The sequence below is a fragment of the Orbicella faveolata genome, unplaced genomic scaffold (assembly GCF_042242905.1).
Source record: "Orbicella faveolata isolate gen_17 unplaced genomic scaffold, um_ofav_v1 contig_1, whole genome shotgun sequence".
NCBI lineage: Eukaryota > Metazoa > Cnidaria > Anthozoa > Scleractinia > Merulinidae > Orbicella > Orbicella faveolata.
The window spans coordinates 33,888,555-33,908,567 of NW_028301536.1; the positions used below are offsets into that span (position 1 = coordinate 33,888,555).

General features: G+C 40.2%; 2 protein-coding genes and 1 long non-coding RNA gene across 3 annotated transcripts; 2 read left to right on the forward strand and 1 right to left on the reverse strand.

Moving 5' to 3' along the window:
• Window positions 1-1,335: 1,335 nt before the first annotated feature.
• On the reverse strand, window positions 1,336-8,131 carry LOC110041207 (contactin-associated protein-like 2). The gene is made up of 4 exons (XM_020746489.2): window positions 7,746-8,131; window positions 3,649-5,168; window positions 2,143-3,064; window positions 1,336-1,727 (listed from the first exon to the last, which is right to left on the reverse strand). The coding sequence occupies exons 1-3, from the start codon at window positions 8,006-8,008 to the stop codon at window positions 2,166-2,168; spliced, it is 2,682 nt and encodes an 893-aa protein (XP_020602148.2). The 5' UTR covers window positions 8,009-8,131; the 3' UTR covers window positions 1,336-1,727; window positions 2,143-2,165.
• A 4,492-nt stretch (window positions 8,132-12,623) lies between these two features.
• LOC149118835 (uncharacterized) lies at window positions 12,624-13,812 on the forward strand. The gene is made up of 2 exons (XR_016205553.1): window positions 12,624-12,920; window positions 13,249-13,812. It is a non-coding gene; the product is annotated as an uncharacterized LOC149118835 (long non-coding RNA).
• A 1,376-nt stretch (window positions 13,813-15,188) lies between these two features.
• On the forward strand, window positions 15,189-19,322 carry LOC110041115 (uncharacterized). The gene is made up of 2 exons (XM_020746387.2): window positions 15,189-15,563; window positions 18,300-19,322. Exons 1-2 carry the CDS (start codon window positions 15,396-15,398, stop codon window positions 18,666-18,668), a joined length of 537 nt encoding a protein of 178 aa, XP_020602046.2. The 5' UTR covers window positions 15,189-15,395; the 3' UTR covers window positions 18,669-19,322.
• Window positions 19,323-20,013: the final 691 nt, after the last annotated feature.

Consider the following 20,013-nt stretch of genomic DNA (forward strand, 5'->3'; position numbering starts at 1 on the left):
TGGAATAGCCGAGCATCTTACATGAAGAGGCACAGAATCGAGCGAAACAGGTCAGCGTGAGGTCAAATGAGTCAGCCCTGGATGAAATGGCACAGTATTCGGTCGAGCTATACAGCGCAACATCAAATGGTATGACATGTTACAGGCGCTTTGAATAAAAGAGAGTATTTTTCAATATTTTTTCAAAATATATATTTGCTTTGTTTGGTCAATTTGATTGCGTATTCGGTTTGAGTGGCCGTACTAATTGGATAAAATTATAAAGGATTATACAGGTTGGAATTTCAGAATGTAGCCGTTAGCACAATGAGGCCGTAGTGACGAGGTGGCCGCATGTATGAGAGTTTCGCCGGGACAAACAAAAGGGGTTGTAACGAACGAGGTGACCGTAATACCGTACTAATGTACACAGGTACGATGAAGTAAACACTTAAGTAACTACTGACTGTGTTCCTGAGTGCATATATCCTGCTTAGAGAGTTTCTCGTGCAGTAAAGCAGAGTAAAGAGACTTGTGTTTGTTAGTCTCATGTTGGGTTAAAAATCAAACTTTGAAAAGGAAAAAAAAACTGTACTGAATCAACTGGACCACTGCATGGTCTTTTGATTGATAAGACCTTAGCTTTTAGAAATATCATTACACTGACACCCTGATTAGAAAGTGTCCGCTAAACGTTCTTCTTCCATTTAATAAATACTTAGATTATATGAACTTCTGATTTCGAAGAGGTTATAGCTGGGGAGACAGTTTCATTCAGAGCCGTTTGGAATGCCTTAATTTATAAAGAGGTATTTTAAATTTCTTCTTGAAGTCTTCCCAGGAGGTGTTCCTCTATTACGTCCATGTTGCTTACCATCGTATTTACTTGGCTTCTGAATTCGTAGATATAGAAGGCTCACTGCAAGTCTCCTGTAGCCAAACCAAGACTACGTATTTCGAAGGACGTCTAGCAATGCCTCATACGAGCGCTGTTCAATATAATTAAGTAATTACTTTAATTTGCTCCAAAGAATAAATGGGCACTTTTCAAATCGTCTTCCAGGTTGGTTTGAAAACGAGAAATGGTGCAAAACCTTTCAAACGAAATGTGTCTTGTTTCAATTCCATGAAAATGAAAAACCAGTGTTAAAACATAACACTAAAGACGCCTTCAATTCTACCCGTTTCTGCTTGCCTCGTCCCAGTTCTCGCGATCGCCGACGCGACAATTTATACGTAACTTTCTTCTTGAAAACGACACCGAACGTTACCACTAATAGTGGGCGTCGCCTAACATTACACATTATAAATAAATGGCAATCAGTTATTTAATACCAACGAAACGTGACACGGTCCTGTGGTGTAACAGGCAAATAACTGTTCTCATTTTTATTTTGTTTATCGGAAGCACCAATGAAGAAAAATATAACACTAACATAAATAAACTGAATATAAAGTGCACCTTATTTTACACCTTTATATGGTCGCATAAGAACCACGTTTTTACAATATTATTGACAATCTTAAGACCTCATGCACTTACATTACCAGGCAAGTCTCTGTTAGAAATAGGGCAAAGCTAGCAAAATACTTACTTAGAGAACATTGCCTAAAAAAGAACGTATAAAAAAATCTCTCACGTGCAACAGTTTGTTACAAATGATAACGCTTAACATTTCTCTGATCCTGAAGATATATAACGTTAATTATGTTTCAAATCCAACATCAACCAATAATTTGTTAAGTAACTGTAATGAAAAAAGAAAACCAAAAGATTACTTTAAAAAATTGACTGTGATTGCGAGGCGACGCGGTATATTTCCATTGGCTTACTCCTTACAAACCGTAGGCATTAACACCTCTCCCTTTTTAAATAATTCAAGCAAATTAAAACGATTTGATCAACGAATGTTATTGAATTGCTTTAATAATCTTACTAGCAAAAGTATTAAACGAAATATTAATTTGGATGAACCATAAATTGGACGTCATCTCAGTGCAGAAATGCTTTATCTGTTTTCCTCTGGAAAAAGGGCATAGTTTACAAGCGTTTAGAAGATATTGGAAACAGCTCTTTCATACTTTTGCTAAATCTATAACAAAGTATTGCTGACAATGGATCTCGATTGCAATGAAATGCTTAACTAAACAAACGCTCCTTACCTCAATGTAGCCCACGAGTTCTTTTACATGTAAAACGACTCCCCATAAGCAATCGTTCCTGACCTCACGTTGTAACTACCAGCCTCGATGGAGCGACGGACGTCTGACAAATCCAACTCACCAGAGCGGGAACGCAGCCTCACCTCAGGAAAACCGTACGTTTCCGCCAAAATCCGCTGTTTCTTCTTCTTCTTCACTCCAAATAGATTGCCGCATTCAAGACGGCCCCTTCGTTTCTTAATAACATAGCCAACGCCCAGGACAACCATGACAAACAATACAATCAACAGTGCCCAGGCCATCGCGAGTTGCCAAGATATCACGTAAGAGTTTTGTACGCCAGTGGATTCATCCTGGCCAAAAGAATTCAAACCATTGTTGGAATCACCTGGAGTTTGCGAGTTGTTCAGTACCAGTGTGCCAGAAAGGGCCACGCTTGACGAAATCACAGCAGAGCTGGAAGTGGTGGAAGAGGATTCCTGGCCTATGTTACCTTCACTCAGTGGCAAGGTCACTTCATTAGGATTACCTGAAGGGGTATTGAAATCTGTAAGAGTTGGCTGTGATGTCGACACCTCGTCAGCGACTTTACCGGTTAAGGATAATTTAGTACCCATGGTAACCGGTTTGTCATAGTTCGTGGTGATCACCGGCGTTGTAATTTTCCGAGTTGTCCTAACCTCACGCTCAGTGTAATCAGGAGTAGAAGTACTGGGAAGGGGTTCAGTTGTCGTCGGATTCACAACCCGGCACAAGGAATTGAAGAAGCGCGCGGCCTCGAGTTCCATCTCGTCCGTCAACTCACTGTTGTTATTTAGTGAACCATAGCATTCTAGAGGTCCAACGGTAAAATACGATCGAGCGGCGGACGAAGGAAACTGCAGAAGAGTTACCGGTAGGTGGGCCTTGTCTGTAACGTACCCTTAAAGAAATATAGCACAAATTACTAAATGTTAAGAGAGTCCTATAAGGTAGAGGGGATTGGGAAGAGACAAGGAGCTACAAGGGGAAGCTAGACACGTGCCATGTCATTCTCGTCACCAGAACGTGTTAGCGGAGATAAACACTCTTCGGAGCCTACGTTAAGAGAAAACCAATTGGAAGCATTCTATTAGAAAGAGAATTCCAAACGTTTCCTTTACAAAAAGACGCTTAACAAAATTATTCTGTAAGTAGCAGACACACATCGTATTATTTTGCAATCCATGCATCTGATTGATTCTCCCATTGCTTTTTATTCGCCGCAAAATCGCCATGGTCAAATGTACATTGGCTTTCAAAGGTAGATTGACTTTTGTTTTTCTTTTCATGGCTTAAATGCCATAGTCTGTAAGTTTCTGATTTTTATTCTTTGCTGTGTATTCTAAACAAGTTTTCTATGTATTATTGGCTTCGCCTTCTACGCCTTCTTCGCCTTCTTCTTTGCCGGTCCTTGTTAACAATTCTCTCACTTGAGTTTCCTAGTCTAATTGTGTAATGTTCATCTTTAGCGGGAAAGGAACCTACCTTTATCTTCTCTCCATGTCTTGTCCCCAATGTCGCAGTTGCAAGGCAGTCTGGGATCTGCGCACGTTCCGTTTACTCCGCATGCGCACTTGTTACTACTCGCCGGCGCACCTGGCCAGTGGTCAGTTATTGTTTTCACCGCTGCCCCTCCTCCCCAAAGAACAGGAAACCCAGGTGCACGCATAAGTTTAGTCTCAAAACACTTGAAGCTCACAAACTGACGACATTGGTCGCTCTGTGCTATCAAAGCCTTGATCCCTTCGAGGTCATCTTGATATTTTACATAATGGATGTATACTAGATCCTTGTAGTTAACATCTGCAGACACAACAAGCTGAGATCCAATTTTGTTATGATCGATGAGCGATACCACCTGGTTTTCATCAGTCACGTTGCAAAGCACTTTCAGGGGGCCTGCAGGTCCTTCAGCGTCCGGGTCCACTTTACAGTAGGCGTCTTTAGCCAGGGCAAGATTCTTGTACTCCTGGCAGGTTCTTAAGTAAATGGGTCGTTCGCAGCGAGCCCCACGGTAAAATGTCCTTTGGCAATTGCACGAGAAAGCGCGTACCCCAGACCGTGCCTCGCTACACGTACCGTCGTGTAAGCATGGATTTGGAAAACAATGGCTTGAAATGTTGCACTGGTTGTGTACGGTTCCTCGAATGTAACCAAATGGTATACGCTCTAAATCGACGACGCGGTCATCCACATGCAAATCGTGAATACATCCGAAGAAGTTCGGGCCTCTGTCGGGGGATCCGATGAAGATTTCGCGGAAACGTTTAGTTTGATTCAGGAGTGGATTTTCGTGTCTTAATTCTGGTAGTTGATCAACTTTGAGTTTCATCTCCGCTTTGCCGACAACGGCGGAGAGATCATGCCACTCGCCATCGTTCAAACCCTCCCCTTGGCTTATCTGAATCACCGCATCTCTCACTGACTGCCGAAATTGGAGAAACATTTTTCCTTCTACCAGGGAAACACCAACATATCTATGGGGATACAACCCTTTCACCGCTAAAATTCCGTCTGCAAAGTAAGTACGAAATCGCATATTAATACGTAAGTGATGTCTGTCTGTCGTCGGCGACGGAAGGAAAAGGTAACTTTTTTGATGCTGAAAACTTAGCGTTGCAAAATGTACATGACGGCAAATTTTTTGCGGGGAACCAAACACCCTGCCCTCTCCATCAGCCTGCGTTTGGCCTGCCAATATGTTCCGTTTGTCGAAATACACGTCTCGAAGACAACCACTGAGATTTGTAGATGGCTTATATCTTTGAAGAATGTTGAATGTGTGTTCAGGAACTCCACCAGCGAAAACGAAGCCTGCATTAATGTCAAGCCTGGAGTATTCACTGCGCAATATAGTGTGGTATTTTTGCCCGCGAAGGCTAACATTCAAATGCCTCCCGACCAGCTTCAACTTTACTGTGTGCCAGTAATTATCTGCCAAGTTGTCGTCAAGCAAAAGATCACCTGTTGCAGTGGCAAGGTCGTCACCCAGGTTTACAGTGATTCTGTAATGAGAGAAAACGCACAATGAAATGAATACCTGATTTGATCACTGATAATCATTCATGACGTGTAGAAGTACCATTGGCTGATCTTGTATGCTTAACAACGGGAGGGAAGGGGGAAACTTAAATGCCGCTTTTCTTCGTTGCTTAAGCCCTGGCCAAACGGACTCGCAAGTAGTTGCAAGTAAGTAGCCGCAAGTTGAACTTGCGCAGAGAGTTGCGTTGGGTGACCAAACTGACTCGCAAGTTTCCTCCCTAGTACACTCAAGTCGCCAAAAATCCTATCTCAGACTTATCCTGCATTTCATTGACTGGAACTGTCGACGACAATTTCAAAAGCCAAAACGGTGGCGAATTAAGCAAAAACCAGGGGTGCTTTCTATTTTGCCAAAAAGTCCGGAAATTTCGGTCGAAATTCAAATGGAACGTCCGTTTCGGTCTGGTCTGACCGGATAATTTGGAGATAAAGGCTGGGTGTGAACGATCCAAGGGGACCACCCCCAGGAGCGGGTGCACTTTGATCAGGCGAACCCAGCCCTTTTTCTCAGTTGGCCCGGTTTGATGGGTGTGTTTATTCCACAACGGTATTCCAAGGTTACCATTAATAATTTCTCTTTTCATTTGAGCTATTTCATTTGATCCGCCTTAGAGCGTTGGACTAATAGAGTTGATAACACATACTGATACACTAATTCAGGGAAAAGAAGTTAGGGGCCGGTGGACGTATCGACTGTAGGAAAATCTTCCTCAAGGAGAGGGTACGGCCTTAGGGCTGGCCAATAAAATGTGTTTTAGGGTGGAACTATCAACAGAATATTTGTATATGTACTACAGAAATGGAGACAAAGATTTGTAAATCGTAAGAAAACAACTTTGACCTGGACAGAAATTGTAATACAGTATGGTGCAGCAAAAAATCAATAACTTCTAGTTTGTATGGTTAACCACAACAATTAATCCTTAAATTCACCACAAATCCCATCCAGAGAAAAGGCACTTAATGAAATGGATTTTTTTTAGCGGTATCTTAATAGTTATATTATGCAACAACATTTTGTCAAGTGTCTTTCTTTCAAAGGCTTTAAAGTTGCATCTATAGTCAAAGTTGGCATCAATAGTCGGTTATAATTTAGATTTGAAAGAAAATATTTAGGGTCCTGGAGAGGGTGAGAGGGTTATAAATTCCATTTCTCAGCCATTTTTTCCTCATATCCCAGTCCCATCCCCATTCGTTTTTTGTCAGCTCCAGTCCCAGTGACCCAAATCTCATTGTCCTGGTGAAAAAAATAGGCAAATACCAGTTCCCATTTCACCCCTACTTACCCCTCAATATGGGTGGATTTAGGAGATTTTGCATGGAATGGCGGGTGGGGGGGGGGGGGGGTGGGGACTCCTCCCCCTTTCAACTAGGACGTTTTGCGTAGAAACACTCTTAAAATCTGTCATTAGAAGCCCCAAACTGTTCATCAAAGGTGCAAAAAATATATCTCAGAGTGCATAACTGAGATATTGGGCATGCCCCCCCCCCCCCCTCCCCTACATTCCCTGAGGAAATTGTGCAGCTTCTTGTTTGCATGTAAAAGATGGAAAGAAAAATGAAGATGGCTTTTTGTACTTCTGGTACCACTGAGTAAATTTAATAAAGAGGTTATGATTTTCAGATTCACTTATGATAAAGAAAGGAAACACTTTGAAACTACCGCCCAACTACTCAAACCGGGAAATGCTCAAAGCAACAGGAACGGAAAAAAACCTGGTTGCCCACGATGTTTCGTTTAAATACAGACCACTTTAGGGATTGAAATATACGAGATAAGTTTTAAACCAAAGAGATGCTTTCCAATCAACTTGTTGTTTTAAAGATTGTTAATCCTGCTCAACTATTTGCTGCCGCTTAATTGAAACTTAAGCAAATGTTTTCAAAATGTTTCAGACGATGGTGACGTACAGAACATACTGTAAAAAACCTGGAAACATTGAAAGCGACTGCTGCCTTATCTAAAATAAATACACATTTCTGGTAATTGCAAAACAAATAAGCGTGGTTTCGAAGAGCCGTAAAGTCGCAAAGAAGGCTTTTTAGTCTATTAAATTAGCGTGTCGTAAATTGTATTCAGATAACATCGGTAGATGTAGGATCATGTAAAGATCAGAGGCACATTTAATTTCTTTCTCGTGTAATTTTGTCAGAGGTTTCGCTGTGTGAAGCCCTGAAATTGTAATTAAAGAGACGTTTTGAAGATTAAAACGTTCAAAATTACCTTACTAATGTGCAATGCAGGGGCAATGCATCGTCTCCGAATTGCTATAAATAACTGAATATTACTTCATCGTAATTCGATGCCATTATTTGTTTATTCTGCTAGCTCGAACAACCTGCACAACAAAACCCTATTTATGCGATTTTTCGTCCTTTGATAACCCATGGTTGTCTGTGTCAGTGATATTAAGAACTGTTTTCAACTAGTGGAAAGAGTGATTTAGCCATAGAGTGAGTGGATTACATTTTTTGTTCATCCGTAAGTGTACAAAAGTAAACATAAACCTTACAATTCTACAGTAAAACTGACTTCATACCTGAGCTTTCCACGAACTAAATCAAGCATGAGGAAATCAGCCTGTTCCATTTCACTTCCAATATAAACTAGCAAGCCACTTGGATGAACCGTCTTGAAATCAAGCATAAGAGAATGTTTCTTGATCCGTGATAACCAAGGCATCGAGCTTAAGTTGTACGCGACAAAATCGTCGCCATCAACTCGTATTTCTTGGCTACCTGACTTCAAAATCATGCAGAGTACGAGGCCAAAGACAACGAAACCCGTCCTAAAATGCTCCATGTTAAATACAACCGTCTGAAAAATCTTGAAACTACTGCCAACGAAACTATGTTCACGTGAGAAAAGATTCCATTTGATTGACTGACGGATGGCAAACTCCTCCCTTAGATTCACCGTGTCGGCTTCAATGGGCCCTTTACAGCTGGGGACACGTGACCAAATTTTTCCGAGACATTTTCATATTATGAGCTATAACTTAAAGAATGCCAGAAATGGAAAGAGCGCATCGAAAATACCAAAATGCCCAAGTTTGAGGCCCCTGGCATTAAAGAGTACGTTTATACGACAGCTTGAATTTTCGGAAAATTTAGAGGATTTGTATGGAAAGTGTTGCTGGAGAGCAAGACCTTGCTCTCCAACAACTTTTTCCATAGAAATCTTCTTATTCTTTTAAAAATTCAGACTGTCATAAAATCTCATTACTTAATGTTATGATCTCATTCCTTGGTGTTATGATACAAATTCTATCCATTTCCCCGCATAATAAAATGTCAAAAAAGCGCAAATTTAGTATATTTCTTTCATACACGTGTGGGTTGAGATTGTTGTTGGTTTTCGCTTTGCTCTAAGGGTTTTCTCTGGGTTCTCCGGTTTTCCTCCCCTTCAAAATCAACATTCCAAATTCCAGCTCGATCTGGTTTGTGTTTCAGGCGACTAGCAGGCCTTACAAGATGCTAAGAACAATTCCACATTTTAGCAAAGTTGTGTCATTATTATTTTAAGATGTACAACGTTTTAACACCTACTGGCCTAATTCCAGGGCCAAGCAAAGGTTACCGTTCGTTTTCTTCCTGCATTTCCCGTGAAGGTAAATAACGATTACTGATAATGACTGTTGATTGAAATTTTCAAATTAAGATAACAGTAATAATGATGATGACGACGACGACGACGGTGATGATGATGACGTCGATGATGATGATGACGACGACGGTGGTGATGATGACGTCGATGATGATGATGACGACGACGACGGTAATGATGATGACGTCGATGATGGTGATGACGACGACCATGATGATGTCATTATGATGGCGATGACGATAATGGTGATCCTTCCTTCATGCATGTGTGAACTAGACTTTCCAAAAGTCCTTTCCAATAATTTTTCACTGTCCTTTTGGTTTAGTGTGAACAAGTAACACTAAACAATTAGGAAAGCCGCCAAACACCGCAACGTATTGTTTGCAACGGTTGTATTGTATTTTACAGCCATACTGAACAAAATAAACCCAACAAGATACAGAGACCGCGATTTAAATCCCCACGGAAGCCATTACCCTCAAAGGTCGCCTCCGACAATCCTGTACCGCGAGGTACAGAGCCGCTCATCATTTTGCCCCGCCTAATCCGGAACTCAGATCTCCCACGACCAAGCGTCAAACAGAGTGAGGTCTAGGTTCGAGATAACTCGGTTATACTGGTTTATTCTCAGTATAAGTTAGTTATCAGACATTGTATCACTTTGTAAGTGATCTGCCAGCAAGAAGTCGCATCAAGAATGAATCAGTTTGCAGTCCTAATTGTGATGCATACCTTGTTGACTCCCGAGACCCGATAATTTAAAACCCCAAGTTACTCGAATCTCACGCTAATTCAAACCAACCCTGTTTGTCATTGGATTTATACTTACGTCATTTACATCAATTTTACCATCAGCTCTGGAACTCAAAGCCTCGATTATTCTCGAACCTCGCGCTAATTCAAAGTGATTTTACTATTCCTTTAGGACAATTTCTTTGAATTAACCAGCGAAACTCATTTTTCAAAGTCATCTGAGCCAAAGGTCTCCACGATCATTGACACCAATACATAAACTGAAATAGCTTCTGTTGTTTTCTTTGTTTGATTCTTTTCACTTCAGATCTGTTACGCTTTACTATATTGACAAAGTATCTTATCAGTTTTAGCTCTTATACGCTGTAAAAAGCCTGATTGAAAGTCAAACACAAACCGTTTAGTTCCCTAGTTTCCGGTCAGCTTTTTCGTTATCGATCCTTATACCTTCAACCGCCCGTTCTCGATCTCCCTCGAAGGTCTTGAAGGTTGGGGAGTCAAATATATCCACCTGAGACTTGCGAAAACAACATCCTATAAGTAAACCAGTAAAGCCGTGAAGATGGTCGTCGCTAGTCTGAATCGACGCCATCATTGGTTATTGACAATCAACCATACGCTCCATTTTTAGCACTAAAACGCGTGCCGCTTAAAACACTGACGCCAAAATGACGATTTGCAAGGAGAAGTCGCTCACTGGAAAACAAAATCCTGTTGTTAAGTTAAACTATAACTTTTGAGCGGAAGATATATAATTTAGGGCCCGTCCACACTACGCGCGAGAAATCTGAAAACGCAGCTTTATTCAGTCTACCGAGTAATAAACCTACCGTCCACGCTAATCCGTCACGAAAATAGACCTTTTCGAAAACGTTCTTCAAATCGGGGGAATTTGTAAACACCGGCATTGTGTTTTAGTGTGGACGGGAAACATTTTGAAAACGGAGCTTTTCATGTGTTTTCCCTCCGCGAGTTTTCCTCAAACACATATCTAAAATGGCCGGTGATTGCTACGTTTTCAAATTTCTCCTGCGTAGTGTGGTTGGAAAATATTGGACCCGTTTTCAGAGTGAGTTCAAAAACGCCGTTTTCAAATTTCCCTGACGTAGTATAGACCGGGCCTTAAAGTTGCGTTAATGTACAATCCAATACAATGTTTCAATTATCCAGATGATGTTGGGTAAACCAAGTCTAGCGAAAGATTTTTTTGAAAGATTTTATACACTAAACACTTCGTACAAATATTCGTGCCAGCAGAGATGTTAATTTGTGTTTTTATTTCCAGGTGGAAAATTTCCCTCTTGAAAAAATTAATGGCCCTTTTGCGTTTCAGTTTGGCAAAGTTTAAATTTTGAACAAAAGTATTGCATTCGAAATCTTTACACACAGACTTGTGATACGCAGGCCGCTTAAGAATCCAACACATCATCGATTGTGTTTTACTAAGACGTACAAAGACACTGAATTGGCTGTTAGGCCGGATAAGGTGATTCGAAGTTCATTTTATGATCGAAATAAAACAAAAATAAAAAGCTATCACAGTGGTGCTCTAAATTTGCATTGAAATAGTTGCAAACCGATCAAGTTGTTTATCTAGCTTTGTATCCGGAGAGCATAAATTACATATCACTTTTATTGAAAACGAGTTTTTAAGTCATTCCGCTCAATTTGGACTTGGTTTACAAAATACAGCGGCAAAAATTAAAGGAAAAACTGAGTTATTTTAAACAAGAAATTGAGCGATGTTTATAGAATCCAGCAGTATATACACATATTGCCTGTTTTCTACAAAATAAATAAACTCAGAAAAAAGATGCTGAATTCGAAACTGTACTTGAACAATGTCTGATGATAATTTCATTTTTGCCATACATTCAAGTATACATTTGGTAGGCTTAATTGAGAGGATAAAAGAGAGGAACTTCCGTCTAGATCCTTAAAATTTCCTTTGAAGTCAGTAGCACCGCTAATTCTAAAGGATATCAACTTACTATATTCGACAAACATAAAAATCTGATCGTCTTTGGGGCTATTAGCTTTGATTTCTAGCCATATTTGGGATCGACTCCGGTGGTCATTCCAAATCTCAACAGGGAACAGTGGTTCTCACAAAACGGCTAAGAATCCGGAGCCTTGACAGTTATTGTTAAATTACTATGACTTGCCCTGAAGACATTTCTTGAGCGACAAAGTCAAGAACGTTGCGTAATCCATCCTCTTTAATATCGTGATCTATTGTGTATTCCGACCATTTAGAACTTTTGATGTTGCTTGCTAAGTTCTGTCAAATTCTAATCTTTAAGAGCCTTTGACAATAGCTAACCGATTATCTCGACTCTAGCTGAATATGGTCTCCGCTGCGGGATGTTAGATAAGCAAATGAAAATGGTTTTGTGTAAGTAATGTTTAATTATTACCTCTCGTGGTACATTCAATTCTAAATCCGGTCGACCTCTACAATAAAGAACTGATAATGCCAGCAGGCCCTTTAGAAAATACTGAAGTCGATGATAACTGATATCAACCTTTCATCTATCTACATGGATATATCGAATGCGCTTATAGTGTAAATATCTCGATACAATAAATTCGATATCTTCTTGAAATTGGAATAAGGTAATAACTCTGGCTTGTTACGCACTTGGCTGTGTCGCGTCAAGAGAAAAAATAAGATCATGGTCTCTTGGTCGCGTACAAATCAATTGGGTCAGTCAATCCTTTTTGAATGGAAAAGATCCCTACGTTTTTTTTCTACATTACACACTGATTTTGCCCATCATGAAATGACCAACGCCCTCTAACTATTTGCCACGAATTTGATTTGCGTGATCGGGATTTTCCGCGAGCAGCAGAACCCTAACGAGAGATAAATATCACACCAGGAATGGATAGGACTTGTTAGGAAGAAAGTATTTTGTGGTGTATGAAACTCAAGAAGCATGACTGCCATGGAAACGTCATGTCACACGAAAGCCAAAAACAAAATGTTGTGCACTTTTTTGTTTTACGCGAGGGCGGGGGGGTGGGGGGTGGGGGGGGGAATTTAAAGTTTGCCATCGGGCAGCGGACACACGCTACCATGTAATTCTCCAGCCCTCCTCTATCTCTCCCTCCCTCTCTCCTCCCGCAGTTCAAACTGGCATTCGATATGACGTGATTTCAGCCACTAAACAAGCTATCACGTCAGGCAATATTTAAATAAATTTAGTATCTGAATCAGATTCGCAAAGGTGCCATACGGAATTTTGAAGCTTTGCTCCAACAGAAAGAAATCACTAAATGTTATGGAAAACAGACGAGGACACGGGAATGTGTGGACGATGTCTGCCATTTTTAAGCGTCAAGTGTAGTCCAGGTGAGCGCAGGTTTTCGCTGGGATGTTGATCGCTAAAGTTGCGACACCGTAACTGTTTCTCGAGAAGCTTTTTTAACGAAAGGGATTTAAGGAAATAGTTTTCCACTTTTCACTTGACTCCAAAGATGACTTCCACCCAGGCTGTCAAAACGTCAGTCACCAAAAATTGACTTCTTTTCAGAACTACCCTCAAATCCAGACGATCACAATACACGAATTACTGATACTACTGGCTTGAGTTCAACCCATACGAAGCGATCTTGACGGTTCTATTTTCTTTCCATTCTTTCCATTTAACATTTCATTAACAGATGTTTCTGCCCTGCAGAGCTAAATTTAGGGCATGGACTGACGCCAGTGAACGTTAATGTGACTGCGATAAGGATTCAGGAACTTTCCACGACTCCAACGGAAGCCGTATCAAAGCTGGCGTTTTGTGTGATTCACGCTGGCCGGGTGCTCCCATCTTGGGTATTTATCATTTAACCAGACAGCCACAAGAGCGAGTCTATTCAAAGGATCTTTTAGGAGATATCTATCAGTCCAACTGAATACAAATTATCTATCTGTTCGAAAATAATGTTTATGTATTTCGGTCAGCGCGATAAGGGATGAATTCTCTCCCGCAGCTTAGAAGAAATTTGCATATCTCTACATTTTTACGCCTTGTCTCGTCAAATTAGTTCACCTGAATGTTCCGCAATATTGTTATTGTCAATTCTTTATTCCCATTTTAGCGACAATGTAATCTGTAATTATATGCAAGAACAATCCGCTTACTGTCTTCACCTCATGTCAACTAACAAGTAATAAAAATGCAATCGAAAATATAAGGTTCTTGCCAACTATTTCCATAATAAAACTTACAACAGCTGTACCATTAGACAAAGAATTTATCCTTGTCTGCTTGTTATAGTAGAACTATTAGCAAGCCAAATAGCAAATATTAAAATAAACATATGAAAAGTTTCCTTTTCAGCCCCCCCCTCCCCCCCCCGGCAACGCGGAATGGGCTTAAGTTTGGTTTTTACGCTAACGATGCAAAATTATAGTTTAACCTCCTTGCTTTTACTTAATATAGTATATAGAATGGCGCTATTTTGACTGCCATTAAATCCATTGAGTTCTTCCGAAATCGAGCTTCACTTCAGGCAAATCATTAAAATTATCTCCAAGATGTCCATAATATAAGTTATGGCAGTCATGCAACACAAAGCAGCGTGTGTTTGCTCCAAACACCGCGAGTAACATTACGTGAGGGCCACTGGGTCAGAAGAAAAGTACAGCTGATGGCATTTAAATCTTTAAGCAGCTCTATGTGTAATGACTTTTTTTTTTATGTTATTACACATTAAACGCATTCATCATTTGATTTTCATACTGGACTCGGCCAAAACAGTTTCATGAAATCTGTCCTGGTTGCAAATATTCGAATACGGCATGCAATTTTTGCGTAATTTAAGTTTATAATGTTCACTGTTGTCGTTACGTTCTTTAAAGCAACAAGTTTTGTCTTTAATTTCTTAGCTTGAATGCCTAAAATTCTTGTTTTTAAAAGAAAATCTCCACATCTAATATTCAAAAAAAAAATACCTGGGAATTTCTCGCACCTGTCAAAAGCATGCACTGAACTGATGACTTGACACTTCGAAGTAGTCTTCATTTACATTGGAAAAACTTTAATTATGATTCATTGATGTACACACACCCCTACACAACTTCTGTTTCGATCCGTCACCTCATCACTTTGACTAGAACAGTATTCGTTGGAAGAAAATTTGCCAGGTTGTTTACAGCAACGAAATATAGCGCATGCAATTTCGTTTTATTTTCTCAGTGAAGCTTTTTATCTTGTCGATATTGTGGGGCTTTGCAAAGGACTATTCGCTATAGTTTACTGTCGGGAACAAAAACAAACTACCTTAGCCCTGCGGTAGATTTTCAAAGACTTTTGTAAACCATGAACACGTATGTACATTATAAACATCCCATCTTGACATCACAGCAAGAGCTGTAAATTTAGTAAACATTGAGAAAATTTGGTGCTGTGTGAGCTGACGTACGACAGTAAAATCGCTTTTTTCACTGCGAGACTGAGCATGAAACTTTCATATTGATCAGTGCATGCAGTTAAAACGAGCGATTAAATAAAGTGTACCTGCTTGGACTTATCAATGTCGAAAGGATATGTAGTTAATATATGCCAAGTTTGTTCTATATTCAAGACACTAAGTGGCTAGTTTTTGTCTAGCGAATTTTCAGTTACAAGACAAAGCATTGTTTACATAAAAGGGGGCGACTACGCATGAATTATCGTCCCGGAAAAGCGCAGCTGTGCTTATATCGCCATGTATTTCGCTCAGATCGTCGATGCTTGGTGACATCGAATGAAGGATTTCAACATCACTCTTAATCACAAGTTTCTAATCTCCGAAAGGCGCTTGTAGATAAACCATATCACAATAGTAAGGAAGTATGGCAGGAAAAAGAGAAAATTTAGAACGGGACATCCTTCAGGATGGAAAGAAAGCCGCATCCGTGACGAATAACATCGGTGAATCAATGCAGAGAGACTTGAAAAGCAGTGCAAATATCCACACAGACAAGAACGAAGCCCGCTTAACGGCTCCGCGGAATTTAAAGGTATGAAATACGGCGCCGTTATTTTTTTTCGTTGTTGTCGGTCGTTTATTCGGACGAACGTGTTGTGAGTACTATAAATGAGCGTGTCAATACAATAGTCGTGACTTAATAGCTTTAACGAGAAGCCGAACAGAATGATGTTTTTCTATATACATTCACTTTCGCTTGTGGGTACAACCTTAATTTATTGCGCCCGCAAAAGAAGTTTTTGGCGTTCTTAGATAGCTTATGCGAAGACGCTTGTGTCTTAGTAACCTTAGAATCGTTTTATCGCTTGGCCTGCAATATGTTAAACAGTGCTTCAATAAAGTATGATGTTCAGTAAGTACTTTTTTTTCAAAAGATTTGGTGACTGAAACAAGATATGGGATTGTTTGTCGGTGGTTTGATCGGGAGTTCCTGCCGAAAAAACTACGCCCTTCGCAACCAAAGTTCCTTAGTTCTCTTTCATTCAAAGTTCCACCCGGCTGTGTTCAAATAACATTTCCATATGGTGTAGATTTCGAATAAACTTCTTACACACACATCTATGACTCTGTATTTTTGCGAAAAATTAAATACTATACTTCATATGCAATGAGAGAATTCCCATGCCAATATTGCTGAGATGTTAGTAGCGTTTAGCCTTGTGCATCGATTCTTTATTTTCTAGCAAAAGATGTTTTCAAGAGCGGCTGGCAATATGGAGGCAAGAAAGTCACATTTAATGCGCAGGATTTGAAGAAAGATTATGTTAACGATATTAAGTACCTCTATATTGCTCGCTTGAGAAAAATGAAGGACAACTCCTCGGGCAAGGAAAGTAATTAAAAACCGGTTCTTGGAACGGAAAATCATTAAATAAATATTTGCTATTCATTTTCCTGAAATTTTTATCGGTATATTGAAAGAAGAAATGAAACGTCACAAATGGAGACTTTGTTCAAAATATATCTGTCACGCTATACTCCCAAACTTTGCATTCAAAGACAGTCCGTGCATTTCTGTAGCGTTGCGATTAATTTTCCAACAAAGAGGTGACAGAAAAATATTTGCACTTTCAAAAACTTGACATTTATGCAAATCACCTAGTCATTAGAAATGGACATTTGAATACATTGTCATCATAAGCGGTTCAGATAATGTGGCCCCGTAGTGCTACAGTTCCAGAAAATAATACTTCTGGCGAGACATCAATAATTTCGATTTGAAAACGCATGACAAACCATGTACAGTTTATTTAGCTTTCGCTGTCCAACTGTAGTTCAAAATTCCATTGCTAAGTGATGTTAGGTGATGCGTTGGCCTAGAAAAACTTGAACAAAAGTAAATTGTCACGAAATTACAGGAGCCGTGCGCATATACGACAGGGCGAGGACGACAGCCTATTAGAAAATGTGCTTACATTCGACTTCAGAATTTCGCAGCGTCTAGATTTATTCCGTCTGTCTGTCGTTATAAAAACTTGAAACTTCTGATTAAGCTACGAACGCGTTCAGCTCCAAATAGAAATAAGAAAAATTAGCTGCAGTCGGCTCACGTTCTCCAGAAAAAAACTTGGAAAACGGCCATGGTGATTTGCAAAGGTTGCTACGAAATGTGCAATGGTGTAAAATGGACGTGCGGATCCATTGCTCTGCTCAGTAAGTCTTTTGTCTGGCGACGTTCTCGTTGAGGCGCGTATATTATCCATTCGCGTTTTTTCCTTACTGAACTTGATATCAAATTCTGAACCTGTGAACGTGACGGGAAACATAAGGTTTTTCATGATAATGTTCTGTTTGTCCTTGTTCGATGTTTAAAAGTAGGAAACACTTAGGGCATAACAACATCTGGGTGCGAAGTTGATTGAGAATGAATGCCAAAACATTACACAAAATGGACACATGTTTTGCTTAGAAATAGCCGATATATCACTACATACGTGTTTAAGCAAGGAAATGGTCTTCGGAACATGTAAGGTTTGTGAAAAATTTATTTTCACTTTACGGTTGTATCCGGCACGAATTGAAGCAAACAGAAGCTAAACATGACCTTTGGTCTACCGCTTAAATAGAGAAATTGGGAGTGGTGCAAGAGTAAAAGACCGTAAAACTCTTGAAATTCCAAATTATAACGTCCACCCGTGGGAGCAATTATGATGGAACAAATCGATCAGTTCCTACAGAATGACATTGGACTACAACCGCTAGAATTCGTTTTCTTTCCCTTTAAATTTGAGGCCGCAATGGGGGTTTAAACAACAATTGCCCTAATTAATATGAGAGAAAAGGAAAAGTTAAGGATTCTGGTGGTTTTGTTGTCGAATGACCGCTTTGGAAATCGCTAATTCGATAAGGGACAATGGAGCTTTCCGGAATCCAAAGCCCACATTGCTATTGGTCAGGAAAAAACTACTGGCAATGACGAACTGAGGAATGAGATATTTCACTCAGGATATTTCCGTTGTAAGTATTTGTTTGTGGCGCACAATTTTTCCCTGACTGGCCTGTTCTTCCCTTCGATATATAGCCATGCATAAATCTTCTCCGATCTCACCGGAGACTGTCACGTTTGCCTGTTTGAAAGCGCTGGTCTCTTTGGATGGGCTAGACATTCCGCTATCAACCGTGCGTCCTTCCACGCCCACAAGTCTTTCTGGCCATGGGATAACAAACTTGGGCAATACTGAAGTCGGTTTTATACATGCTACGAAACGACGGAAAAGCTTTATAGTTAGTTATGCATTATGTAATTTGTTATATTTTCGCTTGCCAGGACGGAGAAGTCAGCAATTTGAATTCCACCGAACAGCTTTCTTCCAATGGATCCCAAAGGAACATAATCGACAACTTCCAGCAACCGCGCCAATCCTCTCCAAATCAAGGTGTCAGCGGGGAAAATTCACAGGCGCATCAAATACAGGGGTCAATACCGAGGGATCACAATCAGAATCGCCCTGAAACACTAGCATCGCAGGAACTCATCGGAGTAATACCCCCAAGGGACATAGACCCCCGACCACCGGACGGTGAACATGGTGAAGCGGACGGGGCAGCTAACTATCGGCGAATGGCTGTATGCCAAGAAACCGACGATGCGCAATTCCAGAGAAGAAAAATGCGCGTGTACATGAAACGGTTTTAAGGTTGGAGAAATGCAGTTAGAGGGATTGAGACATGCTAAAAGCTTTGAACACCACTTCCTTTTGCAAGACTTATTTGGACACAAACGGGGAATTATCAAGTAGTAAAGAGCTCTAACGTATTTATGTAACACCATCCAATGGATAACTTACACTCACATTGTTTTAAAGGTCAACATATGCATGCTACTTGAATGTAGAGGTTCCAATTAAGTGACCTTAGTTTGCGGCCAGTTAGTAAATTCCACTCAAATGGAACCTTTAAACCCAAGGTCTAACTACAACGTTAAGATTTTAGAAACATCACGACAGGCCAGTCTTTCCCTCGAGCTCCTTTTGCAAAATTAATGTAAGCTGGATACAAATAACTCATGATAATGAAATATCTTACACTGCCTGAATTGGTTACCTGTGATCATCCAGGTCGAGAGTAAAGACCAAATCATTCTGCACTGATAAAATGACTTTGACGCACTTCTTCGAAAATAATACGAATGAAACTATGTGCAAATTCAAACATAATGTTAGTATCGCCACATGCTAGATATTCGGGTGACGGTGAAATTTGCACCGTATTGGGGGGATTATGAATATTCAGATATTCGTTGACTACCAAGTAAAATAAAGTTGACGTTAATTTGCGTCGGGACTTGAAATATTTTGTTGATAAATGATTTTTGCTTATCCCTGAATGAACCGTCATTTTACAGAGATCTTTACATTGGAGCAAGCAAAAATAGCGTAACCTTCCGCCATGATACGGGTTTACACCACCGTTACGAAGCCCCTGATCTAAAGCGTCTTAAGCCTTGGGTAAATGATAAATTTGAAATGTTAAATACTCGCGTATGACAACATCCGTTCTCGTCCCCCAGAGCCTCCGTTTCTTTTGGTCACGTGCTCGGCGTTTTAAACCGAGTAGCGCTGGAGACGAGAATCAGAACAGCTTCCTCAGCTCTGGTACAGAAGTAAGAGATAGCTTCAAAGAATCGACCTTTCTGTGTTAATCCTTCTTGGTTTCCGCGCAAAACAATACTGTGATCTTGGAAACTCTGAAAGCGCAAGCACTGCTGAAGCAAAAACAATTTCTAGCGTCCGACAGATCTTTGATTCAAGTATGTAAGAAAGCTTACATACGGGAGTAGGAGCCTGGTACGAGCAAAGAAAACAACTCCAATTACCTTGACCAGTAAAATTTATTGCTTCGACATTCAACTACCGAGGTAAATAAAGGAGTCCCGTGGGAACTACGCCATCTAACTTAGTTCAAATTATTGCACCGTTCATTAGACCCTATTCATAAATGGCTGTCAATTTAAAATTCTTCTGTATGCATTTATATTAGCC

Coding starts and splice junctions, on each gene's coding strand:
- LOC110041207 (XM_020746489.2), bottom strand. CDS start 8,008: ATGGAGCATTTTAGGACGGGTTTCGTTGTCTTTGGCCTCGTACTCTGC. Junction 5,169..7,745: donor TTAGTTCGTGGAAAGCTCAG/GTATGAAGTCAG, acceptor CTCTCATTACAG/AATCACTGTAAACCTGGGTG. Junction 3,065..3,648: donor GACATGGAGAGAAGATAAAG/GTAGGTTCCTTT, acceptor TATTTCTTTAAG/GGTACGTTACAGACAAGGCC.
- LOC110041115 (XM_020746387.2), top strand. CDS start 15,396: ATGGCAGGAAAAAGAGAAAATTTAGAACGGGACATCCTTCAGGATGGA. Junction 15,564..18,299: donor CGGCTCCGCGGAATTTAAAG/GTATGAAATACG, acceptor TTCGCTTGCCAG/GACGGAGAAGTCAGCAATTT.